Raw genomic sequence first — 20856 nt, 5'->3', positions numbered from 1 at the left:
CAGTGCCATATTGTCTGGGATTCCTGAGACAGGATTCTGGATCTGGTGCCCCCCTGTTTGTTCAGATAGAACATAGTGGTGGTATTGTCTGTCTGCACCATTAAGTTGTCGGCTATGATTGATGGTAGAGATGCCTTGAGAGCTAGGTGTACCGCTCGTAGTTCTAGGAGATTGATGTAGTATAAAGATTCTTTCTGCGTCCATCGGCCTTGTATTTGCAGGTGATCCATATGAGCTCCCCATCCGAGGAGAGGCATCTGTCACAATCGTCTGCGTTGGAGGCTGTGCCCTGAATGGCATCCCCTTTAGGAGATTGGTTGGAGAGCACCACCACGTTAGAGATCTGACTGCATGAGTGGATAGGCAAATTCGATCTTCCCAGCTCCCCGACCACTGATTCCACTGGTCCTTCAGACATTCCTGAAGCGGACGCATGTGGAGGCGAGCGTTGGGTGTCAGATAAATGTAGGATGCCATGGATCCGAGAAGTGAGGAGACTGTCCGCACTGTTGGGTGACGCATTGATCGGAGATCCCAACACTTCCGGAGAATAGATAAACGTCCTTCCTCCGAAGGACACACTTTTGCCTGCAGGTTGTCTATGGTAGCTCCTAAGTAATGTAGCCTCTGGACAGGTACTGTCGTTGACTTTTGAAAGTTGATATGAAGACCTAATCGGTAGAGGAGGTCGCAGGTCATTTGGAAATGCCGTTTCGCTTCTGCATAAGTGGACGCTTTGATTAACCAGTCGTCGAGATACGGGTATATGAAGATTCGTTTCCTCCGGAGGTGAGCCGCCACCACCGCCATGCACTTTGAAAAGGTCCTGGGTGTAGACTTTAGACTGAATGGTAGGACCGTGTATTGGAAGGGATCTTGACCTACCAGAAACCTCAGGAATTTCCAATGTTTCTTCGCGATGGGGATGTGGAAATAGGCATTGAGCAGATCCACTGAGCAAAGCCAGTCTCCTTGCTGAATCTGAGGATATATCTGGTGTAAGGATAGCATCCTGAACTTTTCCTTTCGGATCCATCTGTTGGCCACTTTGAGGTCTAGAATGGGCCTTAATTTGTTTTTGTCCTTTTTTGGGATGAGAAAGTACTTTGAGTAAATACCCTTTCCCCGTTGGCCGAGGGGAACCGATTCCACTGCTCTCTTTTCGAGGAGGATGGTAACTTCCGCCTTTAGGAGATCGAGGTGTGCAGTCGTTGGTTTTGGCGGAATAGCCGGAGGTGGTGTTGAAAATCTGAGACAATATCCATTCTGTACAATGTCTAAGACCCAAGTGTCTGTTGTAATTTTTTGCCACTCTACCAGGCAATTGGTGACGCTTCCCCCCCCCACCGGAGTGGTTAAAGCTGGGGGGAGGAAATTTTCAGGGCTTTGAGGTGGCAGGCTGTTTGGTGCTCTGAGTGGACTGATCGTCCCCTCTGTGCCTTACGCTGGTGCTGGTAGGGCCGCTGGTACTGCTGGTGAGGCCTCGTAGGGGCCCATTGAGGGGCTTGAACCCTCTGCATGGTGTAGCGGCGATGGAAAGGACGGAAGGACCTACGTTGCTCTTTAGGTTTGTCCAATCCTACTGCCTTTAATAATTTGTCCACCTCCGCTTTCATCCTTGCCATTTCGTCATATGCGTGTGAGCCGAATAACGTGGATCCTGTAAATGGCAGATTCAAAATTCTTTGCTGCGCATCCGGTTTTAATGACATGAGCCGCAGCCAGGTATGTCTTCTCAGCGTCACACCATGGCAGTAAGAATGTGCTGAAAGCAGCGAAGCCTCCGCTGCCGCTCGTATGATTTGGTTGGAGACCATAGCGCCTTCTTTAGCTACTTCTGAAAAGAAGATGGGGGATGTTCTGCAAAGTGCAAGATGAAGTCCCACAAAGATCTATCATATCTGCCCAAAAGGGCTGTGGCGCTCGCCGTTTTCATAGAGGACGCCGCCGAACCACAGACTTTACGGCCTGTCGAGTCCAATCGCTTACTCTCCTTGTCTGGAGGAAATGTGGAAGATGGAGAAGTTGCGCGAGTCTTGCGCGCTGCCAAAATAACTACTGAGTCCGGTGGCAGATCAGAGCGCAAAAAGACCAGATCTTGCTCCGGAGGGCGGTACTTCTTCTGTAGCCTGGACGGAGCAGGCCTTGTTGATGCCAGTGTAAGGAAAACCTCCATAGCGGGCTCCAAGAGGCCAGGCACTACGGGTAGTAGTGGTCTGGTAGCTGAACGCTGTTGTAGTGTTTCAAAGATGACAGATGCCGATGGCGTAGGGGCAACCATCGGAATATTTAGTTACGACGCACCTCGGACCAGGACCTCATGGAAGGTGTTAATGTCATCCACCGGTGAGGACCGAGGTGGAGGAGAGTCTGACAAAGTAGGTGAATAGTCTCTGGTGGAAGACCAAGACTCCCTGTCATGTTCCCGTGAACTTGATCTGCGCCTCGATCTGCGGTGCGATCTTGATCTGGAAAAGTCAGGGCCATGGCGTGAACGGTGGCGCGATGTAGAGCGCGGTCTAGGCTGTATACTAAACGGTACTTGAGGTGCCGGAAGTGGCGCTGGTTGTGGCAACTCTTGGCCCGTTGGCTGAGGCGGCGTTGCCGGAAGCTCTGGAGGAGGAGACCTAGGCGGAGAAGGACGAGAATGTGACGAGGGAAGCGGCACTACTGAGGAAGAGCGCTCCGATGAGTAATAAATTCTCTGCCTCTTGTGGCTCCTCGACGTCGATCTCTCTCCGTCTCGACGTCGACACTGTGTGGGGCGTCGACCCATGACGTCTACGTCGAGCACTCGACGTAGACTCAGGACGCCTTAGGGTCTTCGACGTCGTACGGTGCCTTGACGTCGACTGGTGACTTCTGTACGACGTCAAACCAGACTTCGACGGCGAACATGTCGGCACCGTACCACCTCTCGACGTCGACCGGGACCGATGTCTTTTTCGCCCTGAAGAGCGTCTCTCAGACCTCCCACGACCACTGGAGGCTGAGGTATGAGCCCTGGTGGAAGACTGACCTTCCCCCTCGCTCAGAGGTCCCACTGGTTCCTTGGCGTCTTCTCTCTGCTCTCCATTGAAGGCAAATTTTCTCTCTGTCGCGTAAAGTGCGCCTGGAGAACGTCTTGCAGATGTTGCAGGAGGCAGGAATGTGTGATGAAGGTAGACAAATAATACAGAGCTCATGAGGGTCTGTTTTAGCCTTCTTTCTGCCACATTTAGGGCACTTGTCAAACAAGGAAGGCATTTTGAGGAAAAAAGCCTTAAACTTCTGTCAGAAAACTTCAAAATGTAATAGAGAAAGACAAAAGACGTTGAATGAAGTCTTTTTTCTGAAAGTTCAATGCTCCAGGGTCCTGTCAGCAGGTGCCGGAAAAAAGAACTGAGGTAACAGCCTCTCTCAATGCATGATGGGATACTGGAGGGCTGGCTGTTCTTAAAGGCACAGTATCATTTTTCTTCATTACTAATGGCAGCCTATGGGCTACACTGTTCTGCACTCCATCTTAGAGGTTTTTGTGAAATAAAATACGTTTTTGGAAGTAGTTTGTCTGAAAAATGGCTTTTATTTGTCAAGCATTTTAATGATTTTAATTCAAGGGCAATCTGAATGAAGATTCCCTGAATGAATGAAGAGGCTGCATGGGAACATTCTTAAGTGTCTTGGCAGGCCTTTCTGAAGTAAGGCGAACAGGGACACTAAAGAAGTGATATGGGAAAAAGTGCTCTGGGGTCCCCGCTGGCGGGCGGGGAATTATTCTACGCTTATGACTATACATGGAAATCCCCTACGAGAGAAACATTTTTACACCTTAGTGCAACTAAAAGTATGTTGCACCATGATTATAAGAGACCATCTTAATCATTGTATCAGTAGCTCAGTGAGCTCATGTATTTCTACGTATTCTGGGATTTGTAGTCCTGACAGGATAAAATGGGACTACAAGCCTCAGAATGCAAAGCAATAACCTGGACTAGATAAGTTCCACAAGGTCTTGTGCATTTAAAAAGTTTTTCACCACACTATGACTAGCAGGTCACAACGGCAACTGAACGATGGATCTGGAGGAGAGGGGCAGGGGTGATTATATGACTGTTGTAGGGAAAGGTTCATCAGAGTAAAAGATTTCTGGTAAGTGACCCATTCCCAGTCTTAACTGGTTTCTACTTATTATGGTTTTAAAAAGAAGTAAAGCATTCCACATTGGCCTGGTGTTCCTCTGCTGACTTCACCAACACCAAGATGTAATCTGTGCAGATTATTGAGAGGCATAGGTGAAAACCATTAGTCATACAGTGCAGCACATAGAATACTGAACCAAATTTTCTTGATTTGGGCTCTCTGTGCTTCTGCTGTTATCAGAGGGTGGAGGCATACATCAAACTACCCGCCAAGCTAAACAGGGGAACCACTATCAACTACTGTCTAAAAGGCGGTCACATCACTAGTCGACTTCCCTTGTACAGGTAACATGGCTAATACCACTCTACACCATTTCCTTACTGCCCATTCACCCTCAGCCACTCCCAGCTCACCTACAACACCAAGCACCCAGACAACATTATGACACGCCCACTTGCCACAACACTTATTCACCCAAAACAACTGTATCACAACTCAGCCACAAGGCATCATTCAGCTACTAGCAACAGCTGTCAGCAACTACGCTCACCCACATACTTGAATCAGCACATATTCATCAGTTGCTCACACAATATCCGTCATTTATGCCTTTGTTTTAAGATCACTTCTGTCTTACACAGGTAACTTGTCCACTTAACACACTAAACATTCACATGTACTCACCCACATCATCCAACACCACGACTCGGCCACCAACAAGTTTACATAAACACTCACACTGGGCAAAAGCTGTGTCGTGCCTGTTTGATGGTGGGCTGCGATATGTAGAATCTTGACGTGAGTTTAATAGGACCTTGGAGGTAACTTGCCTGTGACAGTTAACACCTTCCAAATATGCATAGTCATAACATTATAATAGCAGTTGACTACTGAGACTATAATTAACTTAAAGTATCCCTTGAGGGATCACTCTGATATCTAGGCCAATTACTTTTTGTCTCCGTATTGCCTTCTTGCAAAAACATATTCATGACGTTATATTAGGCTCATCTCTATCTAGAATAGCTAACATTACATGCAGAATCCCTCAGGGCTATGCTCTGCCACCGTCCCTATTCAACGCTAAAACACTGAGATTTTAGACTTCTACAGAGATTAGATGTCACACATGCTACTGACAGTTTCACTTCAGACAGAACTTCAATGGATGCAGACTAGCAAGCTCTGTTTAAAAGGCAAAAACAGGCACCAAAAATACTTCTTGTATGCTCTGTTAATCCAGCCCTCCTTCCTCTCCCTTTGGCAGAGGAACTTGGTTTTCCCCCACAACCAAATCCCAGTAAATAATCCATGTAATTTGGATGTGACTTTTGATGGCAAGCTTTCATTTCCTTCCCCCCCACCCCCCCAACCATAGAAATGCAGGTTATAATAGTGCCTTTCATCATCTACACCTGCCGAAAGAGGCCACACTGATGTTTCATTACTTTCAGAAAATTGACCTAATCTTCAGTGTGGTGATGACTTGATTGGATTCTTGTATGAGCCTTTAAGTTGATCTGCACAACACATCTCTCACAAAACAGCCCTGTCTGGCCTAAAACAATGCCACTACATCACACTGCCCAATAAACCCCTCTAATGGCTTCCAGTAAAAGAAAGACACCATATAAAACTTTGTCTCATAACAGCAGCTCCACGCATGGACACCAAACTACCTTTTAAATTCTTTGTACCTTGCCAATTAAACAGAAGCCATGGATCCAACCTGTGCATACTGTTAACCCAACCTTTTACGTACAGGAGAGATGGCCGTGGCTCCTCCCTGTAGAATTCCCTACCTCTCCAACTCACACTGGAAAGTGGCTACCTCAGATTCAAAAGATCTTTAGACAGTCCTCTTCACCATGACCGAGTTCTACCAGGTCTTACAGCTACACGCTACAAAATATTCTATATGTGATTCAATCATAACAAGAAGGACAGCTTTAACTCTAATGAGGCAACTACTTTGTGAATGTGCTCTTTGTGAACAGGTAGAATGCTGGCACTCGCAGTGAAGTTAGAAAATGGTGAAGTGGGTATAACCTCTGCAATGGTCGGATAGAAAACAAGAACTGACCCATTAACAAAGAGGGCTGGCCGAAAGGCCAGATAAGTAGGTGCAGGAAGTTGGCTCTGTATATACTATCTCAAAGTGAGAGAGTGTGTGCACAGAGTCCAAGGGTTCCCCTTAGAGGTTGATAGTGGCAAAATTAGATAATACTAATGCTCTATTTTGTGGTAGTGTGGTCAAGCAGTAGGCTTCTCAGAGGGTAGTGTTAAGTATTCGTTGTACACACACAGGCAATACATGAGAACACACACTCAAAGACTTAACTCCAGGCATATTATTTTCTTTATTTGGGAACCACAAGATTCAAATTTTAGGTAAGTACATACATTGTAAGGTACTTAACACAGGTAAGTATAGAACTTTTAATTTAAACAGTAGTATACACAGTTTTGGTAAAAATGGCAAATAGCTATTTTAAAAGTGGACACAGTGCAAAAATCAACAATTAAAGTAAAACACTTACAAGTTCAGTCTCTTGGGCATAGGCAGCCCACCGTTGGGGGTTCAAGGGAACCCCAAAGCCACTGCAACACAGGGCCGGTCAGGTGCAGAGGTCAAAAGGAGGGCCCAAATAATGTGGGTGCCTATGGAGAACAGGGGTGCTCAGTTTCCAGTCTGCTAGCAGGTAAGTACCTGTGTCCTCCGGAAGCATACCAGGGGGGTTTTGTAGAGCACTGGGGGGGGTGCACACACAGGCACACAAAATACACCCTCAGCGGCACAGGGCTGGCCGGGTGCAGTGTGCACAGTGTCAGGTGTGTCGTTGAAAACAATGGCGGGACCCGGGGGTCACTCTGGCGATATAGGTAGGGGACAGGGGGGCTTCTCGGGCCAGCCACCAACTGGGGTAGGATGACGGCCGCCTGCTGGTCACTCCGGCACTGGTAGGTGGTTCCTCTCAGTCCTGGGGGCTCCGGGTGCAGTGCTTGGTCCAGGCATCGGGTTCCTTTGTTACCAGGCAGTCGCGGTCAGGGGGAGCCTCTGGATCCTCTCTGCAAGCGTCGCTGTGGGGGTGCAGGGAGGTCGACACAGGGTGCCCACGTCGTTGTCGCTTGGGGGTCCTCTCTGCGGTGTTGGTCTCCTAAACTCGAGCCGGGGGCGTTGGGCGCAGAGTGTGAATACTCACACTTCTGGCAGGAAGTTAGAGTATCTTTAGAGTTGCTTTCTTTGCTGTTGTTTCTGGACAGAGCCGCTGTCCTCGGGAGGCTCTTGGTCCTTTAGGTGCAGGTCAGTCCTCTGAGGTCGCTGTGCATATTCTTTGAGTCTGGAGAAAAGCCGGTGGGGCTAGGGCCAAGGCAGTTGTCGGCTCCGTGGGGCTTTTAGGTCAGCAGTCCTTCTTTCTTCAGGTTGCAGGAATCTGATTTCCTGGGTTCAGGGTCGCTCCTAAATACTCAATTTAGGGATGTGTTTAGGTCTTTTGGGGGGGGGGGGGGGGGAGGGGGGAGAGAGAGAAAGCACATCCCATTGGGAGAATCCTCCAAAACCAAGATGGAGGATTTCTTAAAGCAGGGGCTGTCCTGAGTGGTGGGTGGTGACTTCTTGTTTTTCTAATTAACTCCTCCGGACTTGACGCCAAAAGTGGGGGCTGTGTCCGGAGGGGCAGGCATCTCCACTAGCTGGGAATGCCCTGGGGAGCTGTAACACCAAGGTAGAGCCTTTGAGGCTTACCGCCAGGTGTTACAGTTCCTGCAGTGGGAGGTGAGAAGCCCCTCCACCCAGTGCAGGCTTTGTTCCTGGCCACAGAGTGACAAAGGCACTCACCTCATGTGGCCAGAAACCAGTCTGGATGTGGCAGGAACTGGTCAGCCTAACACTAGGAATTGGACTGGTATATAGGGGGCATCTCTGTGTGTATTTTTCAATAAATCCCACACTGGCATCAGTGTGGATTTATTGTGCTGAGAAGTTTGATACCAAACTTCCTAGATTTCAGTGTAGCCATTTGTGTTTGACAGACTCCCAGACCATATACTCTTTATGGCCATCCTGTGCTCATGCAACTAGGCCCTCACCAGTGGTATAGTGCACCCTGCGTTAGGGCTATAAGGCCTGCCAGAGGGGTGACTTACCTATGCCACAGGAAGTGGGTTGAGGGCATGGCACTCTGAGGGGAGTGCCATGTGGACTTAGTAATTTTCTCCCCACCAGCACACACAAGCTGTGAGGCAGTGTACATGTGCTGAGTGAGGGGTCCCCAGGGTGGCATAATGCATGCTGCAGCCCTTAGAGACCTTCCCTGGCCACAGGGCCCTTGGTACCAGTTACAAGGGACTTATCTGTGTGCCAGGGCTGTGCCAATTGTGGGAACAAAGGTACCGTTTAAGGAAAGAACACTGGTGCTGGGGCCTGGTTAGCAGGGTCCCAGTACACTTTCAATCATAACTAGCATCAACAAAAGGCAAAAGGTTTGGGGGTAATCATGCCATGAGAGGCATTTCCCTACAGTAGGTATACTGCAAATATAATTTTTAGTAAAACCAAAAGGTTTTGCCCAACACCTGACCTAAAAAAGATGCCCCTTTTGTAAACTTTGATCATAACCAGACAATGCTCTACAATGACAGCTGGGAACTAAGGCACTGAAGCATGGTCTCATCTGGCAAGTACCGCAACCCAATAAGACCTGGCTATACGCCTTCAATCAGCAAATGGCTAAACTCAATCACCAGAGTACCGCCTAGTACTGCCACTTTTTGAAGAGAAAAACAGGCCATCCTCCTCATCCCAAACCCATGCAGCACCTGAATCACTGAGGGAAGAAGGCGCCAACAGACAGGAATGACATTTATTTGCATTTACAGAACATTCTTAATTAATGTCTTGACAAATGCATCAACTTCGTTGCTCTTAAAAGAGAAAATTGGCAAACTTGGCATCAAAGCCAGTATAGAGTGACACCTGAAACATTCAATTTATGTCCCATTTAGGTTAGATCAATTGAGGGCCCACAAACCTCAGACAAAGTGGGCTTAGAGTGGCTGGCATCAAGGAGGAGAGTAGAAGGATGAGAGTGGTTATAGACTCTGGGGAAGTGGATTCAATTGATTCACATTAAAGAGTTTAATGCATCAGGCAAAAAAGGCTCATTGTTTAGAATACATGCGAAGCTCCTAACTGGAGGCTCATCAGTCGGCAATTGCTTATTTGCCTTCATACAGAAGTGCGTGGAGATTCTGCAAAGTATTCCCTGAACAATAACAGGCAACTTGATAACTAGATTTTAAGGCAGCACTGGTTCCATCATTTCAGTTTTTATGAACTACCCTCTTTACTTACAACAAATTTGATTCCCTCAAGCAATCTCTGATGATATTGGATATGTTGTGCCTCATCCTCAGGGCTGGCAGCTGTATAGATCATTCCACAAGACTTGCACGTAACAGCTCCAAAATGCTTCTGGCCCGCATCCTAGAATTCAAAATAAAAGCAAACAACTTAGTTATTACGTTATTTTCTTTTTGGAAAAATCACAGCTTTATTGATAGACAGGAGGTCTCATTTCAAGTCATGCAGCGTACGACCAGGGAAGGGGGACTGGGTGTCCCAGATTTCAAACTCTATTACATAGCAGCCCAACTGCAATTAGTGGCTAGATGGCTGGCTGTGATATACTGTGAGCAAATCGGATATGTGGGTAAAAAGAGGCAGAGGGGTGCATCAATAGCCCTCCTGATGGGAATGGGTCAGACTTCTGTGAAACTGCCTAAATTACTAATATTAGCATACAGATGTTATAAGAAACATATTTATCGCTGAGCAGTCTGGAAGCACTGGTGAATGAGGATGGGGCTGCCGGACTCCTAGTTTTTGATCTAGAATTACCCCAACAATGCATAGCAAACGCATGTGCCAGATTTCTTTCATCTTGCCTTGGTATTAGCTAAACATGCTACTGCTGTGCATTGAAGATACCCAGAGAGTTCACAGAGTTAAGTAGAAATGTGGGCAACTGCTAAAGACAGAAGAAAAGAGAGGGTTACATAAATATCCTAAGGCTGAGGATTGGTCGAGTACAATTGTGTCATTAACTTGGGCACAGGACATCTGAGATTGGCGAAAGTATCACAATGAACATTTGTGTGCCTGCGGACTGCAATTAGTAATCATGGGAGGGGAATCATTGCTACATCTGCTGAATGGGTCATATGTGTTGCTTGTTATAGACAGACGTGTACAGGTACATTATGTTCACAAGCACTTTTAAAGATGCCAAAAGTCAGTTTTCAGCTTGATTTTGTTGCACAAAATGCTTTGCTGAGGGAAGATGTGATGCACCAGGATGTGCATCTGACAATTCCACTTTCTCGTACAGTGTGATAAACACCTATGTGACATGCACAAGTAGGATTATGTCAATAAGCTCCACATAAACAGCCCCTGACAACTGCTCAACATTCACTACTACAAAATCTGCTAAATGATAAGTATTGTTATGTTGTTTTTAAATGCAAATAAAAACAACAATTTAAAAAAATATCACAGCCTCACCTGACTAATCAGGTACACTGTCACAGCGTCAACTGACTTTCTAAATGCACGTCTCGAGACAAAAACATCTAAAGTGCCTCCTCTACCTGTTTTATACGTGTTAAATGATAAGCAAAAGCAGTGGCTAAACATGTTACAGGTAGACTGAGTATGTCTAGTTAGCACAATATCTGGAGAAGCGGTGACTGGCCGTCTCTGTACCATCAGATTTCACATCTAGTTATATTGAAACGGTCAACAAAATGTGCTTGTATCATCCAGGTGAGGTGAAAATAAATGCATCCTTAAATTCGAACTCTATAAGAATGAACACAAGAGTTCTGCCTCTACTCTCAAGCAAAATCAATATGACCCAAATGTACATTTGCTTAAGTTGATCATTCCATAGGCAGTAAATGTCAGTAAAATTGCTATTCTATGTCCAACATAATTCCAAGACCTTAAGTGCTCCCCTCTCCAAGAAGCTCACAGTTCAACAGTACTTAATGTTCAAGTAAGAAGCATGTTCAATGCAAATCCAAGTTTGATAATTAACTAAAATTAATTTGCATTTAGTTTATGAGATAAACGATGGAAGTGTAATTCGGTAAACATGCTCGGCTAACTGCAAAGCCTGCCTTTTGCTGTCAAATAATTTCATGTTCAAATGCTGGCACTTTCTTCAACACGGTTTGAAAGATCATGAACAACTATAAAAGTTACCAACCTCCAAATGTTCTCCTCTATAAATATCTTCCACCACTGAGAAAGCTAAGCAATCCCTCTGAGGACTCTGCAATCAGATACTTCAGCACAGCTTTGCATATTTATGTTTTAGAGCCCAAAACATAAACTTTTGAAAAAGAAAGTCAGAAAGTTGTTCACTTATTCTACTCATAAAGCAGATTTCCAACTTATGGATTTTGTCTTTTTTTAATTACAGGTTTTTACATTTCAATAATTCCAATAGTACTACATAAGAGCTACATCTATTGCAGGTTTTGAGGCATACTCACATGTATAAAATTTATACCTGCGGAATTTGCAACAGGTGGAAAATTCTGCACTAAGAAATCTGAAGTTAATGTGTGTTTGCACATTCAGCTCCCTCTATATTCCCATTAAATATGAGGGTGTTTTCCTTTTACATTGTGGAAGCATGCCCAAAGTAAATTCCCATGTTTCCATGGATGGACATTACCAGCATGGCAGATGTAGTACCCCAAAACGTCAGTTTGTAAGCCTGCAGCTACTTTAGGGAAAGGAGCTTTCAGAACAGCCCATAAACAGTGTCTAACCCTGAATATGTCAATGTGGAAATTCCACTATGATGGCAGATTTTCTGTAGTCGTACATTCCTTTACAAAGGGATAAGGTCGAACAATCCTATGAATCATCACCGAGATTTAGTCCTTATATTTGGATTTATTTTTACAGTTATGTTGAATTTGGGTAAGCAAAATGTTAGAAATGGGGTCTTTGGTTGGCAGTCAGGTTAACCCCTGTCCAAGCAAGGACCCTCACTCTACTCAGGGTCACACACAATTCAAATGATCCTGTGCTCACCCTCTGGTAGCTTGGCACTGCACAGACAGGCTTAACTAAGAAGGCAATGTGTGAAGTATGTGTGCAATAAATCATACAATAACAGCATACAGCACCACAAAAATACACCACAGTGTTTAGGAAAATATATAATATTTATCTGGATATTTGCAGGTCAAAACGATCAAAGATGGAGAGCTATCACTGAAAAGTGATATGAAGTGTCTTAAGTATTTTTTAAAGCAAACAAAGTCTCTTTCAAGCACAAAGTACCTGGTTTGCGTTACAAATCCCTGCTAAGGGCCGCAGAGGAGAAGCGTGGAAACAAAGGGGTGTGCGTCGATTTCTCGGGCCGCACACAGCAACAAGTCTTTTAGTTTTCATGCAGGGACAGCTTAGTCGTGAATCCTCTTCGGGTTGCGGGGATTTCAGACGCCCCGGGGTCTGTGCGTGGAATCCTGGGCTTGCGGAGTCACCAGCGCTCCGTCGATCCTGTGGGCGTTGCGTGGAATTTTCTCCCGCACGGCAAGCGCTGCATCGAGTTCCCCTCTGGAAGTCGGGCTGCGTCATCCCACGTCGGCTGTGTGTCACGCCGGTGGGCCATGCGTCAAAGTTCCAGTCGCAACACAGGTGTTGCGTCGATCCTCTCCTTGCGAAGTCGTGCTGCGTCGTTCCAGTTCGGCGTGCGTTGAATTTCTCACTGCAGGGCAGGCTTCGCGTCGGTTTTAGCAAGCTGTAAGTCAAATTTTCACCGCACAAGGAGTCCAGTTGCAAGAGAGAAGTCTTTTTGGCCCTGAGACTTCAGGGAACAGGAGGCAAGCTCTATCCAAGCCCTTGGAGAGCACTTCTTCACCACAGCCAGAGAGCAGCAAGGCAGCAGGCCAACAGCAAGGCAGCAGTCCTTCACAGAAAGCAGTCAGGTGAGTCCTTTGAGCAGCCAGGCAGTTCTTCTTGGCAGGATGCAGGTTCTGGTTCCAGTTTTCTTCTCCAGGAAGTGTCTGAGTTAGAAGGGGCAGAGGCCCTTTTTATGTACCCAAATGTGCCTTTGAAGTGGTGGAGACTTCAAAGACTGGCTTAGAAGTGCAGCAGGTCCCCTTTCAGTTCAATCCTGTCTGCCAGGGTCCCAGTAGGGGGCGTGGCAGTCCTTTGTGTGAGAGCAGGCCCGCCACCCTCCCATCCCAGGAAGACCCATTCAAAATGCAAATGTATGCAAGTGAGGCTGAGCATCCTGTGTTTGGGGTATGCCTGAGTGAATGCACAAGAAGCTGTCCACTAAACCCAGCCTGACGTGGACTGTAAGGCAATGAAAGATTTAAGTGCAGAGAAATGCTCACTTTCTAAAAGTGGTATTTCTAAAATAGTAATATTAAATCCAACTTCACCAGTCAGCAGGATTTTATATCACCATTCTGGCCATACTAAATATGACCTTCCTACTCCTTTCAGGTCAGCAGCTACCACTCAAACAATGTATGAGGGCAGCCCCAATGTTAGCTTATTAAGGGTGCAGGTCTCACAACAGTGTAAAAACGAATTTAGGAGTTTTTCACTACCAGGACATGTAAACTACCTACATAGGTACATGTCCTACCTTTTGCCTACACAGCACCCTGCCCTATGGGTTACCTAGGGCATACCTTAGAGGTGTCTTATATGTATAAACAAAATTAAAAAAAGGGGGAGTTTTAGGCTTGGCAAGTACTTTTGAATGCCAAGTCGAATTGGCAGTGAAACTACACACACAGGCCTTGCAATGGCAGGCCCAAGACAAGGTTAAGGGGCTACTTAAGTGGGTGGCACAATCAGTGCCGATGGCCCACTAATAGCATTTAATATACAGGCCCTGGGCACATATATTGCACTCTACTAGGGACATATAAGTACATTAAATAGTCCAACTGGGTATGATCCAATGTTACCATGTTTAAAGGGAGAGAGCATATGCACTTTAGCTCTGGTTAGCAGCGGTAAAGTGCGCAGAGTCTAAAAACAAGCAAAAACAGTGTCCAAAAAAGTGGAGGGAGGGAGGCAAAAAGTTAGGGGTGACTACCCAAAGACTGTTAGGTCTAACACAAAAGATTTAGTGAATTTGGAGCTTTGAGTATTTCATGATGTGAGGCTCTGAAAATGTTATGCATCTTCTACTCTCGCTGAACACATTATGACAAATGCTCTCCAAAATGAACGAAGTTCTGTGGACAACATGCAAATCTGCTAACCAGGCATAATCTAGAGATGGGAAATTTACTGATCTGTAAGAAAATAAGTTACTTACCCTGTAACTGTTGTTCGCCAGTATTGGTATGTTTCATAGATTTACATGCTTGAATCATTCCCCGTCGTCAAAGTGGGAGTCCTGCGGTATTACGGAAAGCGACAGAGAAAAAACCTACATAGAAGTCAAGGTTAAATGGCACTCACTTTAACCTCATTTAAAAAGACCCAAAGTCCAGCCAATCAGGTGTCAGCACCCTTTAGCACCCCTACTACAGAGGCTCCAATCTCTGAGATTTTCCAGCACAAGTGTGATAAAACACAAAGGAAAATAAGGAGAACCTCTACAAGGAGGAGGGTGGGTGGCATGTGAATCTATAAAATATACCAATACTGGAGAACTACAGTTACAGGTAAGTAAATTATTTACTTCTCCAGTACTGGATCTTTCAAAAGATTCACATGCTTGAATCAGAATAACTGGCAGTTAACATTTGTAGACTTGCGATGTACACTGAATTGTCTGCAGTTAACATTTGTAGACAATATCATAATACAACATAACAGATGATGGGAAAGATATGTAAAGATGGCCCACCTTATTGAAACAGATGGCGCAAGACAATCTGTCCCACTGCGCTTCATTCATGTCTGCAGAATCCAGACAACAGTGCTGAGTGAAGGTCTGTCTATTTGACCATGTATGTGCACGGCATAGTTGTTGAATAGGCACACCAGCAAAGAGGGCCTTGGAGATGGAGACAGCCCTAGTTAAATGAGCTTTAGCCTTGCTCGTCAATGGTTTCCCAGCTTTGTTATGACAGAACTGTATAGTTGCCGTAACCCATCGTACTATAGTTTGTTTAAAAACTGGTAATCCCTTTAAGCTTCCGTAGGCTGCTCCGCTTTGTGTAACTGAAGAGTTCTGTGTGAATAAAATTTTATGCACCTTCTGACATCTAATGTATGTAGAAATTGCTCTGCTACAGTTTGCGGATTGGCAAAAACAAATTGTAATACAATGGGTTCATTCAGATGGAAATCTGAATGGACTTTAGGTACAAATGTACGGTTAGTCCAAAGCACCACAGAGTCCTGTTTAAATTGAATGAATGGCTCTTATCGTGAAGGCTTGAATGTCGCTGAATCTCCTAGCTGATGTAAGTGCTACAAGGGTTTCCTTTTTCCAAGTTAGGTGTTTAGGTCTGTTTTATAAATAGGCTTAAACAGGGCTCTCAATAACTGTGCCAGTACCACACTGAGGTGCCAAGAAGGAGGAAGCAACTTTACTAGAGGAAACGTCCCGAAGAGGTCTCTGAGGAATTGTTTTATTATTCGGCTGGACCATAATGACAGTGTCTTATTTGTTCGTCGGGAATTGAGAGATTGCTGCTAGATGGCCTCTGATGGAAGAGTGGGACAAGCCAGATTTAGCCAAATGAAGCAGCTATGGGAGACGTTTTTCCGACCGAGACGAAAGAGGGTGAACATTATAGTCACTGCACCACAGACAGAAGCGTTTCCATTTCAGTTTGTATGTCTTATTCGTCGTAGTAGTAGTAGCCCTGGTTTTATTATAAGATCTCTCTGCAACCTGAAGGAATATCTAGTGTAGCAATTCATGGAACTTAGGAGCCAGGTCGATAAGTGAAGCGATGTAGGGTTGGGATGATGGACCTGGCCCTTGTACATAGTCAGGGGTATTGGAATGAGCTTCAGTTGGTTACGAGGTTGTTCCGGGAGAAGCAGGAGTTCTGTGAACCAGAATTATCTGGGCCACTTGGGGCGATCAGCATTATCCGACAGGGCTCCCTCTTCAGTTTCCTGAGGAATCTCTGAATTAATGGGGTGAGGAATAAAGCATATGAATAAATCCCTGACCATCTTACCGAAAACGCATTCTCCTGTGATCCCTCTCGAGTGTGTCAGCTTGTGAAGAACTGGCATTTCCGATTGTCCCTCATCGCAAAAAGATCTAAATATGGTTTGCCCCTATGCGCCAAGATGTTGTCTAGAGTGTGCCGGTATATTTCCCACTTGTGACAGGTAGTCTCTGTCCTGCTCAATGTGTCTGTGAAGACAATGCTGGCTCTGGGGACATGCTCCACTTTGACAGTAATTTGGTGTTGAATAGCCCACTTCCCTATGTCTTGCGCTCACAGTGAAAGCTCTGGCAAATGTGTGTCCCCTTGCTTGTTTATGTAATACATGCTGGTAGTATTGTCCATTCGTATCAGCATTGAGGAGTTCACAATTCTGGGATGAAAAAAGAGACCAAGGTCAGAGCTATTGCTTTGAGCTCCAGAAGATTGAAGTGCATCTTCTTTTGGAGAAGATTCCACATGCCACTTATCGTTAGGTCCTGGAGATAGGCATCTCAGCCTTCTAGGAAAGCGTCTGTTAGTACATAATCCAAAACTAGTGCTAGGAACAGTAGACCCTTTGGCGATGTTTGTTTTCTGTTCCCACCAAAGCATGGTTGTGATCGTGGTTGGGGTATTCCGAATGATGTCAAACGACCCTTGTGTTTGAAGCCATTGTCTGTCCAACTCTTCTTGCAGCGGACGCATTTGGAGTCAGCAGTTTGGTATCAAAGGAATGGAAGATCAGAGCATGACATGGAATTACATGACAGAAACAGACCTTTCATGTTGTAGTTTCCATGCTAGTTCTTGAATTTTTACCTTCCTATCTTGTGTTGTGAAAGCTTTCATCTTGACGGTATCTAGTAGTGCCCCCAAGAAAGTTAGGGCTGTTGTAGGGGTGAGATGATATTTCAGGCTCTGAGTGTTACAAGTTGTTTTTCTTCGAAGAAGTCTTTTCGGAGTGACGGGATCGAGTGACTCTTCTTCTCGGTTACTCTGCACATGGGCATCGACTCCATTGTTAGATTGTTTTCTTTCCACTGTCGGATTCAGACGTGTTTCCTCTCGCTCCAAGATTTCAAACCGGAAAACCTTAGAAAACATATTTAATCGTCGGTATTGTTTCAATCACGTTTTCCATCTAGCCTCGAACCTATAGTACCGTCGGAATCTAGATCTCACCCTTCTGGGTGCGTGCGCCGACTCTGGCCTGTTCGGGCCTACTGCGTGGAAGCCTGATGGATCTGACTACATTTAGATTCTGCCCTCGGTGCCAAACAAAGTTTCCCCATATAGACCAACATCTGGTTTGTAGTTTGTGCCTATCGCCGAATCGAGAAGAGGACTGCGAGCCCTGTTGATCGTTTTGATCAAAGAAGACCTTGAGAGATGGGAGAGCCCGAAAATTATAAATGGCGTCGAAAAGTACAGAGCATCTCGACGTCATGGAAGAAGAACAGGCGCAGACAGCAGTCTCCATCTGAAATACCGACTCCGAGCAGGAATCGGAAGAAGATAGGCCTATCACTGCTGGCCAGCACGTGAGTACATCTGCCCCTACGCCCACATATAAAAAAGTATCGAAGGCCTTAGGTACACCACTACCGGAAGGCCATGGTTCGGCCCGAAAAAAGACTGTCGACCGACCGACCTTCGGGTTTGGTGCCAAAAAAGGCCACTCCTCCGTCCATTTCGGAGTCGAGTAAGTCGGTTAAAAGTCCCGTCTCAGACTCCATTAACCGCCCTCACTCTTCGGAGTCGAAGATTACACGCCCTGCTTCAGAGCCGAAACAGCCGACTACCTTTTCGGGCCCGAAAAAGATTCAGACTTCAGAACCAAAAAAAGCCTCTTACACAGAGGAACAAGAACTTTTGAGCTGACTTAAACAAACCTCGAAGCTGATGCAAGAATCTTACAGGCCTTCTGATGAGGTCATTGAGATTCAGCCTATATCGGAGGTTCAGGATGAAAGATAATCCAGGATCCATATACAAAAAGAGACTGGCAGAATTATTACTGCACCTCCTCTGAAAACTAAAAGAAAGCTTGCTTTTCAAGAGGAATTAGACTCTGTTCAACACCAGCAAACGTCCAAAAGCAAAATGAGAAACCAGCACCTGTCCCTACTTCTCCTCATTCTCCACAGCTTTCTTTTTCACCTCCACACAATAGTCCACCACCACTACCTTCTCCAACACACTCACAATACTCTCATGGAGATACAGTGGATCCTTGGGATCTATATGACCCGGATCCTATTCCAGATAATGATCCTGACCTATACTCCTCCAAGCCTTCTCCACCAGAGCACACGACTGACTACATTCAGGTCGTTTATAGGGCAGCTGCTCATCATGGGGTGCTTATGCATACAGAGCCCCTAGAGGAGGATTTCTTGTTCAACACTCTGTCTTCCACTCACCCTAGATACCAGTGCCTTCCCATGTTGCCTGGAATGGTCAAACATGCGGACCAAATTTTTAGTGAGCCGGTCAAAGCTAGAGTAATTACTCCCAGAATTGACAAAAAATACAAACCTGCCCCTAGAGACCCAGACCACATCACACACCATGTTCCTCCAGAATCAGTAGTGGTGAGTGCGGCTAGGAAAAGAGCTAACAGCCAATCCTCAGGGGATGCTCCTCCACCTGATAAGGAGAGTAGGAAGTTTGATTCTGCGGGCAAGAGAGTAGCCACGCAAGCGGCCAACCAATGGCGAATAGCTCAATTACCAAGCACTTCTTGCCAGATATGATAGAGCCAACTGGGATGAGATGCAAGACATCATACAGCACCTCCCAAAAGAGCATCAAAAGAGAACACAACAGGTTGTAGAAGAGGGACAGGCCATAAGTAACAACCAGATAAGGTCTGCCCTCGATGCTGCAGATAAAGCTGCAAGGAGTGTAAATACTTCCATTACAATAAGAAGGCATGCAAGGTTATGCTCTTCTGGTTTTAAACCAGAAATTCAACAGACAGTACTTAACATGCCTTTTGATAAAAAAACACTTATTTGGGCCTGAGGTCGATACGACCATAGAAAAGCTGAAGAAAGACTCAAATACTGCCAAAGCAATGGGAGCATTATACACAACACCGTATAGAGGCTCCTTTCGCAGGTCACAGTTTAGGGGAGGATTCAAACCACAATCCTCTGAAGCTTCTACCTCCGAGGCAAAGCAGGGACAACAGCAGCAACAATATCAAACAGGGGGGTTTAGAGGGTCCTATAGAGGACAATATTTTAGAAACTGAGGCAATTTCCAAGCCTCAAAACAAGCCACTACACAATCCAAACAGTGACTTCCTTCCTACCCCTTCACCACACACATCTCCTGGCAAGGGGGGGGGGGGCTACAGCAATTCCACTCTCATTGGCAAAATATCACCATAGACAACTGGGTGTTATCAATTACCCGCAATGGCTATTGCCTAGAATGAATCTCCACCCCTCCAAACCTTCCACTGCGTCACCACAAATTGTCCCCAGAACACAACGTTCTGTTTCAACAGGAGGTACAAGATCTACTACTAACACAAGCAATAGAATGGGTCCCACATTCTCAGCAAGGAACAGGAGTATACTCACTATACTTCCTCATTCCCACAAAAAATGTCACTCTAAGGCCTATCCTAGACCTCAGGCCTCTCAATCTACACATCCTGTCAGAACATTTTCACATGGTAACTCTTCAGGATGTCATTCCACTACTAAAGAAACAAGATTACATGACTGCTTTAGACCTCAAGATGCGTATTTCCATATACCCATCCATCCAGCTCACAGAAAATACCTTAGGTTCGTTATAGCAGGAAAACATTACCAGTTCAAACTTTTGCCATTCGGCATAACAACAGCTCCAAGAGTGTTCACTAAATGTCTAGCAGTAGTAGCAGCCTACTTAAGAAGGCAACACATTCCCGTCGTTCCATATCTAGACGATTGGCTAATAAAATCAAGCAATTTTGCACAATGCCAACAACACACTCCGTATGTAATAAAAACCCTACATACACTAGGGTTCACTCTAAATTACCAGAAATCTCACCTTCAACCAGCACAGGTATGACCTTAACTAGGTGCTATTCTAAATACTCAAAAACCCCTAGCATATCCAAATACACAAAGGATACAGGCATTCCAAAATCTCACACCAGACATACATACCACACATACAGCCAAACCAGCAATACACTGTAAGATTTATCAAGAAAATTATAGGGATGATGGCATCTTGCATAGCCATAGTTCCACATTCAAGATAAAAAATGATGCCCTTACAACAATGCCTCTCACAACAATGGTCTCAGGCACAAAGTCAACTTCAAGATCTAGTGTTGATGGACGCCAAATGTACATGTCCCTTCAATGGTTGAATCTCAGCAATCTAATGAAGGGGCGGTCATTTCAAGACCCTGTGCCTCAGACCATAATAACAGACGCATCAATGATAGGTTGGGGAGCTCATCTCAACAACCATAACATTCAAGAGGAATGGGATCTCAAACAGAAACAATTTCACATAAACCACCTAGAATTATTGGCTGTGTTTCTTGCCCTA

At 45.5% G+C, this 20856-nt stretch overlaps 1 protein-coding gene across 3 annotated transcripts in view; it reads right to left on the bottom strand.

The window, feature by feature from the left end:
- The window catches only part of ESCO2 (establishment of sister chromatid cohesion N-acetyltransferase 2), a 182005-nt gene that overhangs the window by 53722 nt on the left and 107427 nt on the right, over window positions 1–20856 (bottom strand). For all 3 annotated transcript variants that reach the window (XM_069233721.1, XM_069233720.1, XM_069233722.1), the window contains exon 7: window positions 9476–9607. In XM_069233721.1, coding sequence (XP_069089822.1) covers window positions 9476–9607 — 132 coding nt within the window. The remainder of the gene's footprint in view (window positions 1–9475; window positions 9608–20856) is intronic.

This window comes from Pleurodeles waltl, chromosome 5, assembly GCF_031143425.1.
Source record: "Pleurodeles waltl isolate 20211129_DDA chromosome 5, aPleWal1.hap1.20221129, whole genome shotgun sequence".
NCBI lineage: Eukaryota > Metazoa > Chordata > Amphibia > Caudata > Salamandridae > Pleurodeles > Pleurodeles waltl.
Note: the sequence above shows the minus strand (reverse complement) of the source record. Positions and strands in the feature narration are given on the sequence as shown.